Source organism: Salmo salar, chromosome ssa19 (assembly GCF_905237065.1).
Source record: "Salmo salar chromosome ssa19, Ssal_v3.1, whole genome shotgun sequence".
NCBI lineage: Eukaryota > Metazoa > Chordata > Actinopteri > Salmoniformes > Salmonidae > Salmo > Salmo salar.
In genome coordinates, this window is record NC_059460.1 from 78,870,698 (window position 1) to 78,890,557 (window position 19,860).

A 19,860-nucleotide genomic window follows, 5' to 3' on the forward strand; every position below is an offset into this window, starting at 1 on the left:
GATCTGTGTCTCGACACAATCCTGTCTCTGAGCTCTACGGACAATTCCTTTGACCTCATGGCTTGGTTTTTGCTATGACATGCACTGTCAACTGTGGGACCTTATATAGACAGGTGTGTGTCTTTCCAAATCATGTCCAATCAATTGAATTCACCACAGGTGAACTCCAATCAAGTTGTAGAAATATCAAGGATGTTCAATGGAAACAGGATGCACCTGAGCTCAATTTCGAGTCTAACAGCAAAGGATCTGAAATATTTATGTAAATACATTTCATTTTATACATTTGCAAAAATCTTTTCACTGTCATTATGGGGTATTGTGTGTAGATTGATGAGGAATTTTATTTATTTAATCCATTTTAGAATAAGGCTGTAACGTAACAAAATGTGGATAAAGTCAAGGGGTCTGAATACTTCCCGAAGGCCCAGTATGTAAGGCTACTTTAGACTCAGTGACACTAAAACCAAGAATAAACTGCCTGCCATGAGTCTCAGCCTGGTTAAATGACCACACTCCTGCCTTAAAAAGTGAACTTAGAATGTCTGAACGTAAATAGAAGGACTGCAAGCTTCCAGTATTCTATGAAATAATGTCGAATCTGATGATAAATTTCACTGCTGCGATTAAAGATGCAAGAGCGAAGTACTTCTCTACCCTAATCTGAGAAATCCCACAAGTCAGAAATTATGTTTAAGACAATTGAGTGTTGTTGGTTTTGTTTTACGAAGTTGACAAAAATGGAATTATTCTTCATTAAAGTGGTATACACAGTAACAATTTGGTTTTTCCTCAGTTTATGACTCGAAAACCTAATTAAATGTAACATGTGAACCAAAATTAATATTATATGAGGCCGATGGAATTTACACTTTATGGTTGTAGCCATGGTGATTCCAATATTGTTTGTTTAAATCCATCAACAGTAGTAGTATGGTATAGCTGACTTGCTCATTCCTGATTAATTTAGGATTTTAGACAAAAATGACTTCATTGATCACATCTTTTAGGAATCACAGTTTTGAGAGAAATGCTCTTTAATGTCACAGAGGGCTACACAAGATAATTGTTCAGTTAATATCCATTATTGCTTATACACTTTTTTTAATAGTTTGAAATTGGGATCCTTTGATCCCGACAAGGACATTTTCAAGCATAGAGCCGACATGGAAATAAATAATATTTCAAGTATTTTAAAAATTTCCCAAAACAAATATGTTCTCTTATAAAATTCCCCTAAATGTACATGTTAAACTCAAATAAAATCTCTGAACTAATTTCCTAACATTTTGCCATGAGGCTGAGTTTGTTGTTGCCATTTTAAAGCTAATTTCATGCCGTTCTAAACGTTTATTTCATGGCTTATCACGTGTTCATCTATCTGGGGGCCAAGCTCATTCGGTCACTCATCTGTAGATTGTATTTGTATTTCAGTTCAGTTTCCCAAATATGTCTGTTACATAGGCATAGTGTATATATCTATATATGAATTCTGCGCTAGGCTCGGCTCTTTTTCCGCCAGTTGCTCTTGTAACAGTGTAGGTTCCGTCCCTCTCTTCGCCCCAACCCGGGCTCGAACCAGGGACCCTCTGCACACATCAACAACTGGCACCCACCAAAGCATCGTTACCCATCGCGCCACAAAAGCCGCGGCCCTTGCAACGCAAGGGGAAACCCTACTTCAAGTCTCAGAGCGAGTGATTGAAACGCTATTAGCGCGCACCACCGCTAACTAACTAGCCATTTCACATCGGTTACACTCTCGCAGGGGCGGAAATCCCGGGGGGGACGGGGGAAACACGACCCCCCCATCCTGGGAAAAATATGATTTGTCCCCCCCAATATATCACTGAAACATAACTATGTAATTTAAATAATATTAATAATACGCAATGAAAGCAATTGTGCTGATTATAGACACTTAATAGCGCGTTTTTAAGTTTCAAAAGATTGCAACCCCCCCACCCTTTGCCTCACAATGGTTTGATCCACTGCCAGTTCCTTAGCTTGCTAGGTAACAGAGGGGTCGTATCTACTGTCTGAAAGGCACTCAATGCACGTAACTGACGTGAGGTTAATCCAGTCAATCGCGCGCACACACACTAGCTGAATATGCAGAGCTAGCGCGCAAATATTAACTATTAAGCTAGCTAGTACCGATTCCATTTATGTGGCGTCGTCAAAGATGGAATCAGCATGCAGATGATGTAAGTTAGTGCTTGAAAGTCCCTGTGATAAGGTTAGCGATAAACTGAAATCCAAACTGAACAGAACTACACTCTCTTCTTCCATTGTCTTAAATATATTTAATGGTCTCGTTGCAAAAGCTAAATTGTCGCAAGTGAACTTTTATTTATTTATTTTATTTCACCTTTATTTAACCCGGGTAGCAAAGATTATAGCAAAGACCACTGAAACTGAATTGGTGCTCGCTAGCTTTGCAAATTCAGCTATTGTTGGAAGCCAGCCAATATGAAACATACTATTAAAATTACAAAAGGTTGCAGCATATGTTGTGTAAATGGGGAACTCATACAGCTGTCAACTCTTGTCATTTTAATCCGTTTCACATTTGCTAGCTACCTTTTAGATCGAAGCCCAAATAGAATGATTGAAGATGATAGAAGCCCATCTCCTACTGTAAATAACCTACACACTGTGTGTGTAGCCAGCCAGCCAGCCAGGTAGAAAAATGGCAGAAAAATAAAAGACGGACATCAGAGTATTTTTCAATACACCAAAACGCATAGTAAGAACCCTAGTAGCCTAATATCTCAAAGACTAGTTGATAAAATGTTCATAAGAAAGAAATGAAATTCTAATGGAAATGTTTCACAATGATGTCATTAGGCAGAGCAGGCAACAGATGGCACACAGACAGCAGAGTTGGGGACAGATATGCAGGGACAGACTGGCAGAGACAGGGAGTCTCAGGTAAGTTTGTTGAGTCTTTGTTTGGCAACATTATGAAAGGTTCTCAATTTTTTTTACTTGTAAAATAGGAACATAATTGGAAGATGCCATGGATACCCCCACTCTCAACTTAAACTGGTGACTGAACTAAGATTTGTTAAAGGCAATGGTATTGCTGTTGTGATTAGTTGTGTAGTTTTGGGTACCGGTAGTTAGGAGTACGGCAAACACCTTATTTCTTTGGTTCCTCAATATACATTTACCATATTACAATGTAGGCTATGTGTTACAGCACTACTTTTGGTGTCCCCCTCAGGAATTGCTCTTGAGAAAATTTCATGTAATTGTCCCCTCCAAAGTTGATATCAGATTTTCGCCCCTGCACTCTCGGTGTATCCATTCTAGCTCAGTGGGTGTATCATACAATCATACAATGAAAGAGGGAGACACATTCATAACTAGCGTGTATAGGCCTGCGCGCCGTCCCGACATAGATGGATGGAGCCCCATCTGTGCAAAAAGAAAAGTCCACCATTCGATCCCATGGAATCAGTTTTTCATCAATATAGCCACGCAGCACACTGAACATCCCCTGTGCCGTTTCATGCTCAGGAATCGTGAGACAGAGAAATATGTCCTCTTGAATAGCATACCACAACATTTAGCGAACAAAAGTCCATTTGGTGGCATACGGTGGGGAGTTTGAGTTGTTCAGTCAGTTTCCTCTTGACTGCTAGCTATAGAATCAATGTTTTGTTTCACAGAGTTATCTGACAACGTTATTGATGCGAGTTTTTGTGCCTCTGCCACCCCACACATTAGTTTCATGATATCAATTGAGGCCGGTAATATTAAAATCTCTGCAATAAATAGTGTGGTTTCATCGCGTAGCGGGTTTTGCATTCACCGTGGGAACGATTCAAGTGCGGCTTTTCCCCACGATCTAAGGACGTGCTCTGGTTGAATTTTAACTTTCAGATTTGAATCATTTTTATTTAGATTTAAGGTTAACCACATTACAATGATTTTGAGAGACAAATACGATATAATTTATTTTTATTTCTAAATAAATGACCAGGATTTTGGAAATTCTCCCCTCGACCCCATTTTCATATCAGGCGTATCCACATGGGGTCGCGACCCTTAGTTTTGTAAGGGCTGCACTGTGGTGAGCGTTACATTCATGCCAGGAACGAGAGGGTTAAAACGGGGAGGCTGACGTATCGAGCACAGTGAGTGGATAACTGGGTTGCAACATCAATAACAATCGGTATAACACCGCTGTTGCATTAAATACAGGAATCCTCCAAGGCTTATTGACTGCGATTGGTATGCGTTTTCACATCACTAGTAGAACACTGCAAAGAGGAAATTCTGACTCATTTTCGTGGGTTCGTTATCTGTGACGAGGGCGTTACAGGAAAGATGCCGTGTCCATCGGTGAGTGCGGTGCGCGTTTCGCAGATCATTCGGAATGGTGCATTTCAATTTTAATATGTAGATATAACACGCGGCTTGTCGTGTTCTAGTTGGAATAACGGTGTATAGGACAGTATCTATGACAAATGGAGTAAACAGATGCTAAAATGCGAGGTGCCCAGTCGATCTGCGCAGGTGGATCACCAACCTAATGTTAACAATCGCGTTTCTCCCAGCGTCTGCCGAGTCGGTATGCTGTGAAGCTGGTTGTGAATACCGGGACTCGAGCCATGCTTCCCGGGGTCGGCGTGTTTGGCACCAGCTTGACCACGCGGGTGATTATCCCTCTTCTGAAGAACGAAGGATTCGCCGTTAAGGCTCTATGGGGACGGACTCAGGAGGAAGCCGAGGAGCTGGCCAAAGAAATGAACGTACCGTTTTATACCAATAGAATCGACGACGTTTTGCTGCATCAGGATGTGGATTTGGTGTGTATCAATCTACCTCCACCTTTAACGCGGCAGATCGCTGTCAAAACATTAGGTGAGTCGTGGTGAAGAAATGGGATGCTGTGACATGCGCGATATTGCCTTTGGGAAATCAATAGAGAATACTTAAATCACAGTTTATTACAACATTGAAATGTATTATTCTCAATGAACAGGGGTGTAGTAAGGTAGGCTATTTGCGAAGAAGAGTTGGCCTGTTTGATGTGGACATACAGACAGGTGTGGCATTATTTCCCAATCAACTGCAATACTTCGTATTTTTGGGGAGGGGGGGCAGTGTGGTGTAATATAAATATATATATTGCAGTTGATTGGGAAATAATGCCACACCTGTCTGTATGTCCACATCAAACAGGCCAACTCTTCTTCGCAAATAGCCTACCTTACTACACCCCTGTTCATTGAGAGTAATACATTTCAATGTTGTAATAAACTGTGATTTAAGTATTCTCTATTGATTCTCTAATGCCGTAAAAAAAATGTAATCAGCTGCAATCTGAATGAAAATCAAAATGCACAGCTGCCACTTCTGTGTAATCCACTGCTTTTATACAGAAGGGTTTATCCATCACTAACCCAGATAGTCAGGGTCTTGTTGGGTAGGCTACACCACATTGTCCAGTATCCATTACACCCCTGGATACAAATGTATTTGTATTTTATTAAGGATCGTCATTGGCTGCTGCCTTGGGAACACACAACACAGCCTGAGTCTCAACGGGGAACTAGAACAGAGGGATGGAAGACTAGCACATCATCTAGACCATCCCCCCTGAACACAAACCAGTTAACATCTGGTAGAGCAGGAACTTTGGCAAATTGAATTGTTACATCATTCTGACACTGATCCCTGTCAGACTATTGACCTCTCTCTAGACCATGTGGTAATGGATACGTCAGATGGACGGACTGACACACGTGCAGATGTCCAGTGACGATGATCATGGTTCATATCCTGACATGGGACCTGGCACAGGGAGTCTCAAGGAGAACCCCAAGCTGGCCTAGCCAGCAGAGGGTAAAATGCGTCACTAGGGCAACGTTACAGAAGATGACACCCTCTTAATAAGTAGCCTTACTCTCTGGGCTGCTGGGAGCTGTGGCCTTGTTACATCAGCAGAGACTGAGTATAGTTAGCATATGGGTCAGACTCAGCAGATGGGAAGTGATGGCCTTATAAGAGGAGTTCAACAGAGTACTCTCACTGGTACTACTACATTGTTACTGTAGTTCTGACAGGTTTACTGCACAGGTGGACCAGTGTGTGTCTGTTTCTGAGTCTTATAATTTCTCTTTCTTTCCACTGTAAATCTCTCTGGATAAGAGTGTCTGCTAACTTACTCAAATGGTAATGGGATGTCAACTCTTCCTAACCTGGAAGGCATAGATAGGAATGTGCCCAGACCAATGTATTTGGTTATCATTGATGAGTGACGATTACTTTTTAAATTCTCTTTCTTTGCACTGTTGCCCAATCAGGGCAGCAGCTGACAGCAACACCAGATAACATCAGCCTCAAGGACACCACAGTGGTAGAACTGGATGGGGTCGTGGAGGTTTGTTGACCTGAAGTCATACCAGACCCTGTTTGACCAGAATAACCACAGCACAGACGCTACCGAGCTGAGACGTCAATGTGTCATCACTGTAACTTTTGGAGTAAATTCATAGTGCTGATTTTGTTACAGGAGTGTCGGTATGCACGGCCACGATCTCTGTCATCACTTGAACTTTACTCTGGCGTGACGTACAGTGTAATGTCCCCAACAGTCACCGTTCACTCAGAGTCAACATGTCCTCTAGCTTCTAATCGTACACGGTTGTCTTTAGAAGAGTCCCCTGTTCATTTCCCCACTCCTGCTTTGTTTGTTTTGGTTAATGTAGTGATGGTGTTATCAGACGAGAAAGGAAAGCCTCACTTTATTTCATGACTGGACTAATGTGAATGAATTGGAATGTGTGCCCTGCACAACTTCTAGGAATCTGTTCCATTTATAGCGGTGGTGACTGTCCTCGTGTGTTATCTCCCCATATGAACAGATACAGACACTTTGCATTATTTTACATTGTCGTGTCTGAAGTTGGGATGCAGGCCTGTATGGAAATGTTGGAGCTGGCTACATAGTTTAGGATGTCAACCTGGAACGCTGTAGCCCTGCCCCTTTATTGTGTGGCGAAGCATTCTTTTTAGCTCGCTCTCTAAAGTGAGGGGGGCGAGGGTCAAAATACTGGTACTGTGACAGCGGCCCATTATGGCTCAGGAAAGTGCTGGCTTGGAATAGTTGGCAGTGGAATACAAAACTATTTCCCCTTTTGGGAATGTGCACATGAAAGGCATTTGCCAACACTGTCTAACCCAAACCATAGGGCCTGACTTTGGGCATTGAACCAAACCAAGTAAACCAGGCTAAAACATTAGCATGAGCCCAGTGTTTTTCCCCTAGCAACTGCTATTGTTCTGCGGTTTTACCTTTCAGTGTGACAGTCTTAGTCACATTACAGCCAACTGGTATATCCAGCCAGGCCACATCTCTTCTTCAATAGTGATTTTTAAAAATGTTTTATTCTTAGGTTTTTCACCCTCTTCCTTCCTACTATAGCATTCTGTTGACACAGAGAGTCTGATACATTTCTCAGGGAATTGGCTCTTTGGCGAACAAGTGTGCCGGTTGGGATTAGTATCTTGTCTCCCAGTCTGCGTTTTTAAAGAAGGACTCGCGCGAGCCACTAGCATTTCTTGGCCGACGACCATATGAAAGTGCATCAGTTTTCAGGCAGTTGAGGATTAGAAGCTCCTTTTGCTCAATACATTTAGCGTTTCTGATCCACTCCGGCCCAAATAACATCCCATTTTGCTTCTGTGATGTTCGAGCGAGGCAATAGAGGCAGTAGAGGAAAAAGAGCATATTCCTTCTAGCATCTGGCCTACTACATTCATACAATCAGAGACTCTGAAAGAAGTTCACACATGTCATTCTGGGAGAAAAATGAACACCCAGAACACAAAGCCAAGTAGTGAAACCACAGAGTGTGGACGTTGTACAATAATTAGGCTACAGACAACATTTGTCAGTGCTATCGGTCTGTCAGTCTCTTCTAACTATGGCATGTCAATCAGTGAGTTTATCAGTGTCTGTTTTTATAGACTGCTCACACCCACTATGAAGTTGGTTCAGAGGAATAGAAACCTTGTGGAGATGTGATCGGTGAGGTGAATTAGTTGGACCTGAGAGGGAGGTTAAAACTTAGTCTTCTCCACATTTCATTTTCCTTGAAACCTATTCACACTTTTCATATCAGTGCATGCAAAGCAGAGGAGACGAAGCCACTTTAGACTAATGAGATGCACCCTACAGCCTCTTTCGTCTAATGAGACTCACCCTACAGCCTCTTTCGTCTAATGAGACTCACCCTACAGCCTCTTTCGTCTAATGAGACTCACCCTACAGCCTCTGCTCTCTGGCTCAGTGCTGGGTCTATGATGCAACTAACCTTTACAGCCTTCCTGCGGTCCTCAGCCTGGCCCTGGCATTAGTGGCTGGGCTATCAGGTAACAGGTCAGCGTCCTCTGAAGCTGAACAGACAGACACTTCCTGATCCCCGCTGACTGTAGGAGGCCGCTAAAAATAGAAGAAGCCCAGGAGGAGCTAGAGGGGTGCAGCAGTACTGATCATGTCCCGTTGAAAGGGCAAGTAGGCCTCCCTTAGCTTGAACACTGACACCCACATGCTAGACTTCTGATACACCTGGTACCTACCCAACTCTGCCTGGATTGGATATCATCATGTCCCCTGCAGTTGCTTCACGTGCGTGTAAGTTACACTAGCTGCAACTGGCTAACCTCTGTGACACTCTGTGTGTGCGGCTGTCCTTTCCATGCCAAAAGCTTTCCTCTGGTGGATCTCATACCTACCAGGCTGTAGAGAAGTCTGAAGGTGGTCTTTCTAAGGAGCAGCCGTCCATGTGACCTCTTACTCTGAGAGAATGATGATGACCAGAATGTAAATCTGATGTGACTAAGCTTCAGGGCAGCCAGAACATGGTGGTCTACATGATCTATTAGTCTTCCATCCCTCTGTTCTAGGTCCCTGTTGAGACTCAGACTGTGTTGTGTTCACAGTTTTCTGGTTAGCCAGGCGTATAGGAGACAGAATGACAGTGACATTCCCTTACTTCCCTGAATGGCTCAGCGTTAGCCAGATGTTAGCCAGGCATATAGGAGACAGAATGACAGTGCTGTTCCCTTACTTCCCCTGAATGGCTCAGCGTTAGCCAGATGTTAGCCAGGCGTATAGGAGACAGAATGACAGTGCTGTTCCCTTACTTCCCCTGAATGGCTCAGCGTTAGCCAGATGTTAGCCAGGCGTATAGGAGACAGAATGACAGTGCCGTTCCCTTACTTCCCTGAATGGCTCAGCGTTAGCCAGATGTTAGCCAGGCGTATAGGAGACAGAATGACAGTGCTGTTCCCTTACTTCCCCTGAATGGCTCAGCGTTAGCCAGATGTTAGCCAGGCGTATAGGAGACAGAATGACAGTGCCGTTCCCTTACTTCCCCTGAATGGCTCAGCGTTAGCCAGGCGTATAGGAGACAGAATGACAGTGCCGTTCCCTTACTTCCCCTGAATGGCTCAGCGTTAGCCAGATGTTAGCCAGGCGTATAGGAGACAGAATGACAGTGCTGTTCCCTTACTTCCCTGAATGGCTCAGCGTTAGCCAGATGTTAGCCAGGCGTATAGGAGACAGAATGACAGTGCTGTTCCCTTACTTCCCCTGAATGGCTCAGCGTTAGCCAGATGTTAGCCAGGCGTATAGGAGACAGAATGACAGTGCCGTTCCCTTACTTCCCCTGAATGGCTCAGCGTTAGCCAGATGTTAGCCAGGCGTATAGGAGACAGAATGACAGTGCTGTTCCCTTACTTCCCTGAATGGCTCAGCGTTAGCCAGATGTTAGCCAGGCGTATAGGAGACAGAATGACAGTGCTGTTCCCTTACTTCCCCTGAATGGCTCAGCGTTAGCCAGATGTTAGCCAGGCGTATAGGAGACAGAATGACAGTGCCGTTCCCTTACTTCCCCTGAATGGCTCAGCGTTAGCCAGATGTTAGCCAGGCGTATAGGAGACAGAATGACAGTGCCGTTCCCTTACTTCCCCTGAATGGCTCAGCGTTAGCCAGATGTTAGCCAGGCGTATAGGAGACAGAATGACAGTGCCGTTCCCTTACTTCCCCTGAATGGCTCAGCGTTAGCCAGATGTTAGCCAGGCGTATAGGAGACAGAATGACAGTGCTGTTCCCTTACTTCCCTGAATGGCTCAGCGTTAGCCAGATGTTAGCCAGGCGTATAGGAGACAGAATGACAGTGCCGTTCCCTTACTTCCCCTGAATGGCTCAGCGTTAGCCAGATGTTAGCCAGGCGTATAGGAGACAGAATGACAGTGCTGTTCCCTTACTTCTCTGAATGGCACCGCTTGTTTTTGTTGGGAGTTTCAGGCTCTTCATGTTCACTCCTCCAGGACAGCCATTTACACGCACAGCAAATTGGCCAGTGTTACCTAACATTTCTAGTGTTGATTCAGGTGTTAAATTAACACTTGCTGGTGTAAAATAACCCAAGTGTTGGTGTTAATAACCAGTGTTTAACCAAAACCACACCCATCATTATCATATTTCCCAGAATGCTCTATTGCAGGTAGATTTTTAAAATTGTTTTGTTTCTCTATGTTTTTATACATTGATTAATTAATCTTATGCTACTCAAATATAACATACGTTTTTTCCTAAACTAATCCAATCTGTTTTATTCCACCCATTACTGAAATGTGTTGTTCCAGTTTAGATAGTCTCGTATCTTAGACTTCCCAACCCGGCAGTCATTCTGAATTCAGGTTATTGGTGAATAAAAATTCCATATGTTGGATATGCCAACTCTAGCTGGATTCCATTAGGAAGTAAACTTCACAAGGCAGCATAATGTGACCTGCATACCTAAAAAGCATGTGTTTCAGGCCACTGTATTAGGGTAAACCTAAGCCCTCAAAATAAGGTATTTTTTTAAATACTTGTAACATGTTTAATGATAATATATTCACTTAGGATCTCACTTGGTGTGAAGGCCATAGGACAAAAAAAAGACTGCAAAAACCATGTCTCTGTCACTAACAAATACAGTCATGCATGGTAACTCCACAATTCACCAGAAAGGCAAGGCACTCTGGGAAACATGTAACACTGGAGAATTTGCTCTGTGCTAATAGAAGCTGGAGTGGGAGAAAGACAAAGGGCCTACTCTTGCGGTCCTGTGTAGTTGTCTATGTTTGCAAACTGAATCTCAGAACAGGAGCTCTACCAGCCTACCTTCTCCCAGTACTGAAAAGTGAGCATTGCTCAAGTTAGCGGAAGAGTTTACTCATGGAAGCCCGTCCTTCTCTATGAAATGAGGGTATGTTCTTTTGCTGTTTTGTGGCCCCACTTGTTAAAGTTTGTTTTGGCTGTGCCAGAATGGCTACATTTGTCCATTCATAATGCCTTATTTTGTTGCTGCCGTTCATTATTTCTAGTCATGTTGAGATACGCTGCGCTAACCGTCTGTAATTGTGCCACTGATCTAAATATCCATCCAGGGATTTTCGACATGATTGCCTTGTTGTTGCCCAATAATGAATATGCTGACTGTTGTGGGGACGCGATGTTCCTTTTAAGCAGAAGGGAAGTGTAGGCGTTTTCCCTAAACCACTCCTAGGTGAGTTTTTAAGCGGGGCTAGTCTTGTCTACACAAAGTACAGACTTGCAGCTACTGTACCAGTCGGTAAGAAACCAGGGATTACAGTATGTCTCTGCACACCCTCATAGACACACAACCTATTGGGACAAGCTATAAAAATGATTTATTGTTGGTAGCTACAAACCCAAGCTAGTGCAGTGTTAGGTTTCCTACCTATCGTCATTGCCAAGGGGGGGGGAACGACGTCTCTAATATCCTTTATGTGAGTTTGTACGGGAGCAGCCACACTCGTGTTTCATAATTGGACGATGGGGACTGGAGACTGGAGGCAGGCCCACATGAGGCAGTCTCGTGAGGGGAGAGCAGATTTCACTACTCAAAGGTCCCCATCATTCATCTGCATTAGGAAAGGGCCACCTTAACATAAGGTTTGGGCTGACAGTACAGTAACCCAGATGATCAGTTAAAAAGATGGTATTAATAATGCAGCTATTGTGTTTTAATGCTAACGGGGGTTTGTAACGCCATTGAAAGAAGAGACTTGTACTGTAAAAACAGTAAGGACATTTGTATCCTATGTAGCCACAGTACATTTCTCACTTCCTGTGTGTGTGTGTGTGTGTGTGTGTGTGTGTGTGTGTGTGTGTGTGTGTGTGTGTGTGTGTGTGTGTGTGTGTGTGTGTGTGTGTGTGTGTGTGTGTGTGTGTGTGTGTGTGTTCACGCTCCAGTATTTGAGAGTATTCAAGTGCACCTTTGCAGGGTGTCTTGCTAGCAGCAATGAGCAACAGGGAAAAAGGAAGTTCCCTGCTATGGCAATGCTAATGATGGCCACAGACACTGTGGGTGGCTGTCGATGAGATCCTATTGAGGGCGCAACATCCGAAGGCTTAGTTAAAAACAATGCCTCAGTGCCATACTCCAAATCGTCCCTCCTGAGTGATGCGTAGTTGCATACCCTTTATCTTGCTTCTAATCTCTCCAACACGTTTTCTTCCCGGCAACAATTTAAGCACGTGTCCTGGTGAAGTCAGACATGTTTTCACCCTCAAAGAAAATGACTTCACAGGAACAAAGACTCTTTAATTAAATATTAGCTTCTTTATTTAGGCATGGACTGCACTGAAATGTAGCTCTTAGCTGCCAATGTTGTACACCATGATGATAAACTAAACCTTGAATAAAAATAAACCTTTTTAATGATAATCCTGAAATTGGTATTTTCTATTCATGATATTCAGGGACAAAATCCACTGACTCTTAACATTCATCATAGACATTGATGCTGCTTCTCTTCACAATGTCTATTTTTATCTCCAATCCTCCGTACTACCAACACATGGCAGGCACGAGGGCCCGACTCCATGGAGGGCTCAGTAATGAAGCAGTCCTACGCTCCGCTTTGTCCTCTAATATACTGTAGACAGCAAGTCACTGTGTCATTCAGAGGATATGCTGAATGGTCTGTGGAGTTTTTGTCTGCATAGCTCTAGGTCAGAATGAATTGTATGCCATTGGCATTCTAGACATTCTAGGAGAATGATGGCTGTGGCAGAATGTAAATTAAATTGTTTATTTTTCTTACAGTATTCTGGGTTGGTCTTCATTGAAGTTGGATGGCAGAATTTGGACAGGAAGTAAATGAGTGATGCTTAAGAGGTAGGCCATTTCCTAGAATAGAGAACTGAGCAGAGAGATGGTCAGGTTTTGTTGGAGTGTGTGGTGGTTGTTATGGCCCCTCTGCTCTGTGACCTTTGGCACACCGGCACGGTAAAGGCCTCTCTGCTCTGTGACCTTTGGCACACCGGCACGGTAAAGGCCTCTCTACTCTGTGACCTTTGGCACACCGGCACGGTAAAGGCCTCTCTGCTCTGTGACCTTTGGCACACCGGCACGGTAAAGGCCTCTGCTCTGTGACCTTTGGCACACCGGCACGGTAAAGGCCTCTGTTGAACCCTGTGTGTTGAGTAATGGCAATAATACTCATACCATCTGTTTGCTCATGTAAATAATCGTCTCCTTAACATGCTGTGTTTATTTCATCGTGTTTATCCGACATCTTGAGGCAGGAATCACACAAATTATTCATTGTGGCATTCCTGTCAGCCACGCTTTTCTTTCACACAAACGCTCCAATATCTGCTGAGTGGACCCAATATGCTCAGCCAAGGTATCTGCTGAGTGGACCCAATAAGCTCAGCCAAGGTATCTGCTGAGTGGACCCAATATGCTCAGCCAAGGTATCTGCTGAGTGGACCCAATAAGCTCAGCCAAGGTATCTGCTGAGTGGACCCAATAAGCTCAGCCAAGGTATCTGCTGAGTGGACCCAATATGCTCAGCCAAGGTATTTGCTGAGTGGACCCAATATGCTCAGCCAAGGTATCTGCTGAGTGGACCCAATATGCTCAGCCAAGGTAATTTAAGGATGGGTCATCCAGTTGTTGCTGTAGGTTACCAGATGGCCAAAAGCAAAAAGAGCAATTTAAACCCATCGCTATGGTTTCTCAATATATTGCATGTGTTGAAGAGGTTATCTGGTGTAATTGATTTTGTATGTTTTTGTTACCTTTATACCTGTGCTGTCTTTGTGTGGTAATGGCACCCAAGATGGTCGTTGTTCTCAGCACTGTCTATAAAGAGGATGAAAATGGTTGACCCTCTTTCCTTTAGAGAGATATCAGTGTGCACTCTCTCTCTTGTGCTTTCACCCTCCTCTCTCGCTCTCTCTCTCGACCCTGAGTGGGAGGATGACAGAGGGCATCACCATGCCAACAATGTGCACCCCCTTCTCTCTCGCGCCAACTGACTCCTCTTTCCCAGTTACCCAGGACAGCTCATTGTGTTTCTCTCCTCCACTGAATAAGAGGAAGTTCAGTTGTAGCCCGTCTTTACAAAAAGGACTGGCAGTGAGGCGTACAATGCAAGGGAAGCTGTATTTGCCCATAGCTGTTATATATGCCTTTGCCCTGCAATCACTGTGAGTCAATGGAGATGTCTGCCTCCATTAGTCAGACCTGGCTGAACCCCGTCCAACACCTTTAGGATGAACTGGAACGCCGACTGAGAGCCAGGCCTAATCGCCCAACATCACTAATGCTCTTGTGGCTGAATGAAAGCAAGTCCCCGCAGCAATATTCCAACATCTAGTGGAAAGCCTTCCCAAAAGAGTAGAGGCTGTTATAGCAGCAAAGGGGGGGACCAACTCCATATTAATGCCCATGATTTTGGAATGAGATGTTTGAGGAGCAGGTGTCCACATACTTTTGATCATGTAGTGTATCACTCTGAGAAAGAGAATGAATGTAAGGGGTAGTGTTGTTAGTGAACGATCATGTGGATCGGTCTTATAGGATGATACAATTGTTCAGGAGCCGAAATGTGTTTTTCCCTCGACTCCTCCCTACTTATCCACTGCTATGTCGTCTTCTTTAATCCGATTAGGAACCAAGTGAATGACAGTCATGCTCCAAACCAGCCTGTTGTCTCAGGAGAACGATGGGGGTCACTTTTGTTTGTCCTTTTAATTCCTAAATAACTTTCGACAGGGGGTTGTGCATGAGACGGCCCCCCCCCACCTCTCCCCCAGTGTTGTGGCCAATTACTCACTCTACGCTAGGCCATAACAAACACGTTACCCCTTCAAAGTAGCCTGTAATTGTTTTGACATTTATACTGACAGATTAATTAAATGGAGTGTGCTTACGGCCGATATGCACAGCTAACTTCCACAGCTTGTGCCTGACACGACATGCCGTTCATTAACATGAAAATTAACCGAGTGCCTGAACAGAATATAATAATGCCCAATCATTCTTCTCCTTTGTGTGGTTCCATGTTTTATAGTACACGTGTAATGTTGTTACAAAGGTGATATATAGTATGAGGGGATGTCTGCTGATTTTAAATAGGCACTAGCGGTTAGCGCACATGGCTAATTGATCCCTCAGGACTAGAGGCTATTGGAAGGTTGATCGCCATATGACACCTTGACAGGACATCAATATCTTTTGTTAGCCTCTAAAAGGGAGGAAATCACAGGCCTGCAGATTGTTTTGGTTTAAAGATATACCACAATATGCTGATTTTTAAACGCTAAGCCAGATGTTGTGGTAGCACTGCACCTACCGCCAACTCCACTGTCCTTTAATGGGTCGGTATCCAGCTTCTATGACATTAATGCAATGTAATAGCTGCACTCTGAGCATGTGGGAAGTCTCTGTTTAATGACTCCGTGGGGCGTTAGTGGGAGTAAAACCCAGCTAAGTGATGCTAATGCTAATGCCTTCCATCATTATGGAGATATTCACCGCTAGCTAATGGAGCCCCGAGCGTCATTCAGACCCAGATGCAAATGGTCTGTACTTTTCAAATCCCTCCGACTTTAATATTCTGTTCTGAAAGAAAGTGACCCGAACCTATTCAAATGCGAGGCTGTTTCATTTGACCCATTTTCATACCGCAGTAAAGACTTGTTGTCTTGACGTGTGAAATAAGTCTGGTAGTAATTAGTCTGGTAGTAATTAGTCTGGTAGTAATTAGTCTGGTAGTAATTAGTCTGGTAGTAATAAGTCTGGTAGTAATAAGTCTGGTAGTAATAAGTCTGGTAGTAATTAGTCTGGTAGTAATTAGTCTGGTAGTAATTAGTCTGGTAGTAATTAGTCTGGTAGTAATTAGTCTTGTAGTAATTAGTCTTTTTTTTTCATGTTTTGTTCAACAGGTTGATGCAGATTTGGACATTTGAACTAAACCACACTGTTCTCTACTAAATGTATTTTAACCACCAAAATGTGGACAGGTCTCTTGTTTGGTTCATTGCAGTGGGAAAAGGTCAGTTAGTGTGTCAGCACTTAGGACCATGAGTTGATGTATTTGGCTTGGACGGCTGTCTCTGCAGCTCTGACATCTCTCAGTAACAGTGTGACGTGTAATATCATTTGACATTTAAAAAGGGTTATGTTATGGAAATTGAGGATCAGCAGGATGTTCGTAAAGTGTAGTCATGTGGAGGCGAGCCTGGGAGAAAGTGGTTAGTTGGCTAAGGTAACGTTTCCCCACTGTCATTAGAGTTACCTTTCTGTTTTGTACTTAAGGGACAGTAAAGCAAACATTGTTCTGTCCCTGGAGATGGGGCTATCCGTCACTGCTTGGAGGGACCATTTAGCTGCTGACTGGACACTGGAGGAGGCAAGCCCCGTGGAACAATGAGTAAATTAGTCAGCAGAAAGCTCTTTTTAGTTTGATTCTCGTTCGATTTAGAAAGCAGAGGCTGTAGCGAGACTAACTTGTGTTCCTGCTCAGTGATTCCTCCCTCTTGTAGTTACTTTAGGACTAATTCAGTTTGGGCAGCAGAAAGATGAGATGTCTGGTTGTCGTCTTTCTGTCATTCTTCTCTCCTTCGTCAGCTGCCGCCTTCTGGATGTGTCCTTTTAATTTGTAAAAGCTGAAGAACTGTAGTGGTATGATGCCCAGTTAGTCAGAGTATTACTCACTTCCAGTGTGATACAGTGACAGGTCTGTGTGTCTTTATCATTCAACCTTTTGTGATGAACATGATGGTTAGTGCATAGGTTCTTAGCTCAACTGTACGTCAGCACTTGCTCAGTAGAAGAGTTTTCTGTTCTACTGAGCTACAATATAGAACGTTAGCACAACTTTGACTCAATCCAAGGTCACCTACTGTTTGAACTACTTTAGAAGTATCTTCTCTTTGAGTTGGAAAGCCTCGATCTATTACTCATTCATGCAATCAAAAATGGATGCATCTTTTTATCGTTATCAACCGGTCCACTCCAAACAGCCCATTTTTATCTCCCATCCATCAGTGTAAATCAATGAGTGTTTTGAGCGTCTGAAAAAGCCTTGGATAATTAAACACTGATTGGACAGAACGTTGTAGCCTCCTTGAGTTCAATGGCTGCTGGGCTAATGACTTTTCCACCGAGTCGCTAGCAGATGACTTTGGAAGCCCAAACACTCCTTATTTGCCTGTATACTACACACAGACACAGAGACAAACACTGTCATAGCACCCACGAATGCATGGTGACAGCTGGTTATTTAGCTCCTGTACAATGGCAGTATAATTCCACTGACTGTTCCACTCGTTGAAACTTGGCATTTACTTAGCCTGGCTGTCCTGGCCTGGCTGTCCTGGCCTGGCTGTCAATCTGTCAACACCGTGTTTCCCCTGGATCCTTGCCTCAGAGTAGCACGTGCACACGATGATAGCATCCCAGATGGCTATCACGCAGATCACAACGACCGGTTCCCATTTTTTTTCAGCCGCTTCTATTTTTTGCCATCGTAAAGTGGAGGGACATTGTGTTTAGCTGTCACACAGTAGCATCTATTTTAACTTTTTAATCCAACTACATTTTCTACTTTGGATCAGTGCAGTTGATGCCCAGTGGTGCAAGACTCTAGACCCAAACTGTTACAGACATCCTGCCCTGCCCTGCCTTTCTAAAGTCTTCGAAAGCCAAGTTAATAAACAGATCACTGACCATTTCGAATCCCACCGTACCTTCTCCGCTGTGCAATCCAGTTTCCGAGCTGGTCACGGGTGCACCTCAGCCACGCTCAAGGCACTAAACGATATCATAACCGCCATCGATAAAAGACAGTACTGTGCAGCCGTCTTCATCGACCTGGCCAAAGCTTTCGACTCTGTCAATCACCGTATTCTTATCGGCAGACTCAACAGCCTTGGTTTCTCAAATGACTACCTCGCCTGGTTCACCAACTACTTCTCAGACAGGGTTCAGTGTTTCAAATCAGAGGGCCTGCTGTCCGGACCTCTGGCAGTCTCTATGGGGGTGCCACAGGGTTCAATTCTCGGGCCGACTCTTTTCTCTGTATATATCAGCGATGTTGCTCTTGCAGCGGATGAGTCCCTGATCCACCTCTACGCAGATGATACCATTCTCTATACATCTGGCCCTTCTTTGGACACTGTGTTAACAAACCTCCAAACGAGCTTCAATGCCATACAACACTCCTTCCGTGGCCTCCAACTGCTCTTAAACGCGATCAAAACTAAATGCATGCTCTTCAACCGTTCGCTGCCCCCACCCGCCCGCCCGACTAGCGTCACTACTCTGGACGGCTCCGACAACTACAAATACTTAGGTGTCTGGCTAGACTGTAAACTCTCCTTCCAGACTTATATTAAACATCTCCAATCCAAAATTAAATCTAGAATCGGCTTCCTATTTCGCAACAAAGCCTCCTTCACTCACGCTGCCAAACATACCCTCATAAAACTGACTATCCTACTGATCCTCAACTTCGGCGATGTCATTTACAAAATAGCCTCCAACACTCTACTCAGCAAATTGGATGCAGTCTATCACAGTGCCATCCGTTTTGTCACCAAAGCCCAATACACCACCCACCACTGCGACCTGTATGGTCTTGTCGGCTGGCCATCGCTTCATAGTCATCGCCAGACCCACTGCCTCCAGGTCATCTATACGTCTTTGCTAGGTAAAGCTCCGCCTTATCTCAGCTCACTGGTCACGATAACAACACCCACCCGTAGCATTCGCTCCAGCAGGTATATCTCACTGGTCATCCCCAAAGCCAACACCTCTTTTGGCCGCCTTTCCTTCCAGTTCTCTGCTGCAAATGACTGGAACTAACTGTAAAAATCACTAAAGCTGGAGACTTCTATTTCCCTCACTAACTTTAAACATCAGCTATCTGAGCAGCTAGCCGATCGCTGCAACTGTACATAGCCCATCCAATCTACCTACCTCATCCCCATATTGTTTTTATTTACTTTTCTGCTCTTTTGCACACCAGTATTTCTACTTGCACATCATCATCTGCACATCTATCACTCCAGTGTTCATTTGCTAAATTGTAATTACTTCGCTACTATGGCCTATTTATTGCCTTACCTCATGCCATTTGCACACACTGTATATAGACTTTCTTTTTTTTCTATTGTGTCATTGACTGTACGGTTGTTTAATCCATGTGTAACTCTGTGTTGTTGTTTGTGTCGCACTGCTTTGCTTTATCTTGGCCAGGTCGCAGTTGTAAATGAGAACTTGTTCTCAACTAGCTTACCTGGTTAAATTAAAAAAAGGTAGGCTTATCCTTGAATGCTATCCCTAGATGGTTAGCCTAATTGCGAGCTCTGGTTATTACCTGTGTGGAGTTGAAAACACATCTACCAGCTGAGCTCCATCCATGTTAACATTAGCATCATGGCTCTCTTGTCCCGTATCCCAGGAGAGGTGGTTGACCTGCTATATGTGCCTGGATATGGATACTCCTCTCTGGGTGTGCTGCTGC

General features: G+C 44.0%; 1 protein-coding gene across 2 annotated transcripts in view; it reads left to right on the plus strand.

Annotated features, from left to right (window-relative positions):
* Window positions 1-4,096: 4,096 nt before the first annotated feature.
* LOC106579679 (glucose-fructose oxidoreductase domain-containing protein 1) overlaps window positions 4,097-19,860 on the plus strand; it is a 33,916-nt gene continuing 18,152 nt past the window's right edge. Inside the window, exons 1-2 of one of the 2 annotated variants that reach the window (XM_014159810.2) lie at window positions 4,097-4,353; window positions 4,569-4,875. In XM_014159810.2, the coding sequence (XP_014015285.1) occupies window positions 4,339-4,353; window positions 4,569-4,875 (322 nt within the window). In that variant the 5' untranslated portion in view covers window positions 4,097-4,338. The remainder of the gene's footprint in view (window positions 4,354-4,568; window positions 4,876-19,860) is intronic. The other variant, XM_014159809.2, reaches the window with a different exon arrangement.